The 5,093-nt window shown below is 48.8% G+C and overlaps 1 protein-coding gene across 1 annotated transcript; it reads left to right on the top strand.

Annotated features, from left to right (window-relative positions):
* The first annotated feature begins 2,189 nt into the window (after nt 1-2,189).
* On the top strand, nt 2,190-4,112 carry MYF5 (myogenic factor 5). Its single transcript, XM_073331220.1, has 3 exons — nt 2,190-2,697; nt 3,549-3,624; nt 3,925-4,112. Exons 1-3 carry the CDS (start codon nt 2,197-2,199, stop codon nt 4,110-4,112), a joined length of 765 nt encoding a protein of 254 aa, XP_073187321.1. The 5' UTR covers nt 2,190-2,196.
* Nucleotides 4,113-5,093: the final 981 nt, after the last annotated feature.

Genomic DNA, 5,093 nt, shown 5'->3' with positions numbered 1-5,093 from the left:
GCAAGGAGAGACACAGATAATATTGTGTAAGGCATGCCAGAGGGGGTTGGCATTGTTACTACAAGGTATCTTGTACACCCTTGGAGAGAAACCACCGAAAGCTGATCAGACCAGTGTAACTAGCACTTTAAAGACCAAGTTTATTTGTGCGCAAAGCATAAATCTGTAAGCAGGTCTATTTTAGCCAGCCTGAACATGCTACATTAAAATACCCGTGTGCTACACTCCAAGAAAGTCTTCAAGTTACGGCTGACCAGAACCGCCTTATCTGGCTGATGATTTCTTTCAGAACCACTGAGAACTGCAACGTTTCAAACGTGGTCAGCTGAATGTCAACCCGGACTTCAATGGAGAGAGCTGAAATTCAGAGCTTTCCTTTTCTGTAACTCTAGTCCTTTATCAGCCCTATGGCTTTAATACAGTATTCATTTCAAAGGGGGCTCGCTGCCCGTTTATGGCCCTAAATAAACTGGAACAGGACAGATGTAGCCTTTCCAACTGCTGAGATAATTATGTTCCAACTTTTTGAAAGGGTGTGGGCAGGGTTTTATTTATTCAACCTTCTATTTCTTCCTCTGATATATTTTAAAATCGGTTTTCACCTTAAAGCAATAATAACATCCCCCCAAGGGAAGTGAACAGTTATCGATCAGTTGTCAGATGGATTCTCCTCTGGGTGGCATGGAGCTTGGGGTACACGGTACAAAGAGAGACGTGGCTTTTCCGGCTACCTGCTCCAAACTGACGCCCAATCTCTCCTTTTCGAAAGTGTTCGCGGTTCACAGCCTGCATCAAGGCAGTAGTTTAATCACCTCGCTGACACAGAATCCCCTGCCAGGCTCCTTTACTTAAAGGGGGTTTGAATAAAATCACTAGACCAAGAAGTAAAACTCACTGGCTATGTCAGCTGCTCCTTCAGCGCGGTTAGTCAAAAATACTTCTGCACGGTACTGAGCATAACTGGCAGCGCATGGGAATTTCTGAGGGGTCGTTTGGAAACCGTTTTATTTAACCCAGATAACACATTTTCCTAACATATAAAAGCCAGCTGAATGTGGCCAAAGGGTTCCTGCGCTTTGGCAAATGCCTGTTAAATGGCTTCATTACCACTTTAATGGCCCTTTAACAGTTTCAATGATCTGCTACTAGGTCTCTGGAAGGCTTTTGTCACCGACTTGTGTAAAGTTACTCGGGGATTGTGGGGTTAGAAATTTTACACTTCCAGGGGGGGTTTGTTGCACTGACAGCTGGGACGCATCTGTAACGGTACAAGTTTGTCTGAAGGCAGAAAATTAGCAAACCCAAAGCACGGCTCTTCTAGTGCCTCCAGCACCAGCAGGCCACAGGGAAGAGAGCAAAGGGTGGAAGAGAGATTTTCTTAGGCAAACAAATACAATTGTCTTCTGTGAGTACCGTTTCTGACATGATCAGGGAGCACTAAAACCTGAAATTTACCTGAAATGCTCCCCTTTCATTGTTAACTGACAATATTATTGTTACGCAGGAATGATTCTCTAGCTTTGTCTTTTTTTTTAAACTATATAAATAATCGAACCAAAGGGCAAAACATCCCCCAGCAAAATGAAGAAAACGGATCACACCTATCCAAACAAAGTGAGCCCGTCTGGTTCGAAGTGTAGCATTGATTGTGAGAAAAATCAAATGATTAAAAGCGTTCACCATTTAATTCCCGTGAATATGACGAATAAGGTGAGACGGTATCCTATTTACTCCATGCTGTGTTGGAAGAGGCTTATATGCAGGAAATGTCACGTATTAGGATTTCTTTCCCTCCGTTCCTGCTCTTTATTTTTCACACCAAATTGCGAATCTCCTACTTTATTCTAACTTTTGAGTCACTACTTCGAAAAAGTCTATGCAAGTTAAAATGTAATAAACTCATCAGACAGTCAAAAGGAGCGGTGCACAGCAAGCTGTCTCCTGGGGATTGGAGGGGGTTTGCCCAGACAGCCCCAGTAGGGGTTGTGGAGGGATATGCTAATAAAGACTAGCCTCTCTGGACCAGCCTCCCATAACAACATGTGTATATAAAGAGCCCCGTGCCCCAGAGAAAGGACACTTTGTCTCGCATCCATCCTTACTTAGGAATTTGCCCAAGAAAACTGCAGTGTGACTTGCTGAGCCTGGCTCGCTGCAGTCCAGACCAAGCATCGCTCTGTATTAGGGGCTGTAAAGATGGAGGTGATGGACAGTTGCCAGTTTTCTCCATCCGAGTTCTTCTATGACAGCTCCTGCATCTCTTCCCCTGAAGGCGAGTTCGGGGAGGATTTTGAACGGGGACTGGCTGCGTTTGGAGCCCACAAAACAGACGGCCCATGGTCTGACGAAGAGGAGCATGTCAGAGCCCCCACAGGGCATCATCAAGCCGGGCACTGCCTCATGTGGGCTTGCAAAGCCTGCAAGAGGAAGTCCACTACCATGGACCGGAGGAAGGCAGCGACCATGCGCGAGAGGAGGCGACTGAAGAAAGTGAACCAGGCTTTTGACACGCTGAAAAGGTGCACCACGGCCAACCCCAACCAAAGGCTCCCCAAAGTGGAGATCCTCAGAAACGCCATCCGGTACATCGAAAGCCTGCAGGAGCTCTTGAGAGAGCAGGTCGAAAACTACTACAGCTTGCCAGGACAGAGCTGCTCTGAACCCACCAGCCCAACTTCCAGCTACTCGGACGGGATGGTAAGAGGCGGACGTTTCGCTCACTCTTTAGGTTGTGAAGGTGCCGACACAGGCAGGTTACTCCGTGACTGCTTTGTGGTCTAAAGGCAGAAGAGTGAAAAGGGGATGCCTTTATTAAGATCCCACGGAAACACTAAGTGCGCTTAGGAAACGGTCCCTTTCCAGGATGTAATTCACACGGTGTTCTGCACGCAGACAGCCTTGCGGTGCTGTGGGGGGGGGGGGGGGGGGGGACTTCATATGTGCAAAGGGGGCAGCTTTGTTGCCCTGCAGGGGATGAAGCTAACTAGAAACCAAGCTCCTGGTTAGGGATCACAGCGTTCACCATTCAACGCTCGTCAATTCTCCTTCGTGGTTTGTAGCCGAGCTGTCAGGAAACACCGCAGGGAAGGCGGAGAACTGAGACTAGGGAGTGAAGCCTTTGCTTCCCCCCCCCGCCCCCCAGTAACTTTACAGTCTTCATGACAAAACTAGAGGGCACCAGGGGAACCCACCCAGCTGAAGCCTGGCCCAGAGGAGCTGTTGATGCGTTTTTTCCCGAGCGCGTTTGCTCCACCGGTGCCAGGTTGTAATGTGCTCTCGCTCTGGGAAAGTGCCCTCTTCCTGACTCCGGCTACCAAGCCATTCTGCATGGCTAACGCGGCGCCCATTGCGGGCGGGCTCGCCTTTTGCCACGCTGCCCCGCAGCCACAGAGCCGCTGGGACCTGAACTCAAGTAAGCCGAGGTGCCGGGGAAGCGCGAAGGCGCGGTGGGGTTTTAGGGTCCCCCCCCCCCGGCTCAGGGCGTTGGAAGTCAGCGGGCAAAGTCGCCCCCCCGGGTTCCGTGCGCTCATTTCTTGTCTCTTTTGCAGGCTGAATGCACCAGCCCGGCCTGGCCCCGGCGGAGCGGCAGTTTTGACGCTGTCTATTGCCCGGACCTTCGCACCGGTAAGACTGAACCCGCTTCCCGGGCCAGCTTAGTAGCGCAGCTGCGCCCTGGGTAAGGTGGCCGCGATGTAGCTCGAGAGGCAACATCTGCCATGAGTTTTCACACTCCCGAGCTCTGTGCCAGCCAGGGATATTTACAAGGGATGGTGTGTGTTGCGTGTCGGCGCCCGGACTCCCCAGGGCTGGGTGGGGCTATGCACCTGGGTTGGAAATTAAATCCTAGCTCATTAGTGAGTTAATCCACGTTTCTTGATGCATGTAAGTATTTACCGATTACTTTCGCCTTACTCTGTTCCCCAGACAAAAGCACTACCCTGTCCAGCTTGGACTGTTTATCCAGCATCGTGGATCGTATCTCCTCCCCCTCCGATCAAGCGGCGTTGCCGCTTGGGGACACCGCCTCCCTCCCTGCAAACGCCAGCCTCGAGTCCCAGCCGGGCACCCCTAGGACCCCTCCTCATTCCAGGCTCATCTATCACGTATTATGAGCGCTGAGACTTGAAACCAACTCCCTCCACTGCTTTTACGTGGGGAGAAAGGCACTCACCCCAGGAACAGCCGCGCCTCTCGGCGAACGAGCGATGCACGTGGAATCCAGGCGGTTCAACCTGTGGATATAAAGGAGAAGCTTTTTAAACTGTACATTTGTGAATAATGTTGCCACGAGACGTATTTAACTAAAGCATTCTTGACACATTTTAGTACTTGTCTGACTTTTATTATATTGTTACCGGGCTAACTTTTTGGCGAGGGTAAACACTGTACTCAGTAAACAGAAGCGGCTTCCTGCAAAGTTTTTATAGCGATGCTGACATTATATTTTCATACTGGTATTTCTTAACTTTCTTGGGGCGAGGAGGCACTTTCATTCCACCTGAAACAGCAAAGCAAGGGAGAGCTCACTTGCAAACAATATTAAACACGTTCCTCTCATCAGATACAAATGTATGAAATACACAGACAACATTGTTGCCTACTGCTGTATATTTTGTTATTTCCATGCATGGGATGCTTTTTGTTGTAAGCACGTCAGTATTTCTGGGGGGAGAGGGGGTTCTCAAAATAAAAGCAACTGAAATGGTCAAGGGCTGGGAATACATGGTATTCTGAAAAATCCTGCTATAAATCAAATGTGTTATTACAGAAGTAGCTCCTTTTGTGGTTCTTTAAACCAGTTCCAAATATTCAGGACTCTAGCCACTTTTTTATGATTGGTAGCTCTTCCATATGCTTACCAGATCTTTGAATTCACCAGGCTAATAATGGGATCGCACATTGCACATTTAATCTAGAGGAATCCCAGACCCTTTTACAAACTAAAGCCTTGGGCCTGCAAAAAGTTAGGCTCACGTTTAACTTTAAGCCTGTGAATAGTCCCTTTGAGTTCGGTGGCACTACTCAAAGCACCTGCATACATGTTTGCAGGACTAGAGCATAAAGGTACAATGCAGCATTCCCTATGTGAGTGG

The sequence above is a fragment of the Lepidochelys kempii genome, chromosome 1, assembly GCF_965140265.1.
Source record: "Lepidochelys kempii isolate rLepKem1 chromosome 1, rLepKem1.hap2, whole genome shotgun sequence".
NCBI lineage: Eukaryota > Metazoa > Chordata > Testudines > Cheloniidae > Lepidochelys > Lepidochelys kempii.
Note: the sequence above shows the minus strand (reverse complement) of the source record. Positions and strands in the feature narration are given on the sequence as shown.

What these genes read in the sequence shown, in the direction of transcription:
- MYF5 (XM_073331220.1), top strand. Translation starts at nt 2,197, where the DNA reads ATGGAGGTGATGGACAGTTGCCAGTTTTCTCCATCCGAGTTCTTCTAT. An exon ending in CCAGCTACTCGGACGGGATG is followed by an intron (nt 2,698 to 3,548) that starts GTAAGAGGCGGA and finishes TCTCTTTTGCAG; the next exon opens with GCTGAATGCACCAGCCCGGC. An exon ending in TTGCCCGGACCTTCGCACCG is followed by an intron (nt 3,625 to 3,924) that starts GTAAGACTGAAC and finishes TCTGTTCCCCAG; the next exon opens with ACAAAAGCACTACCCTGTCC.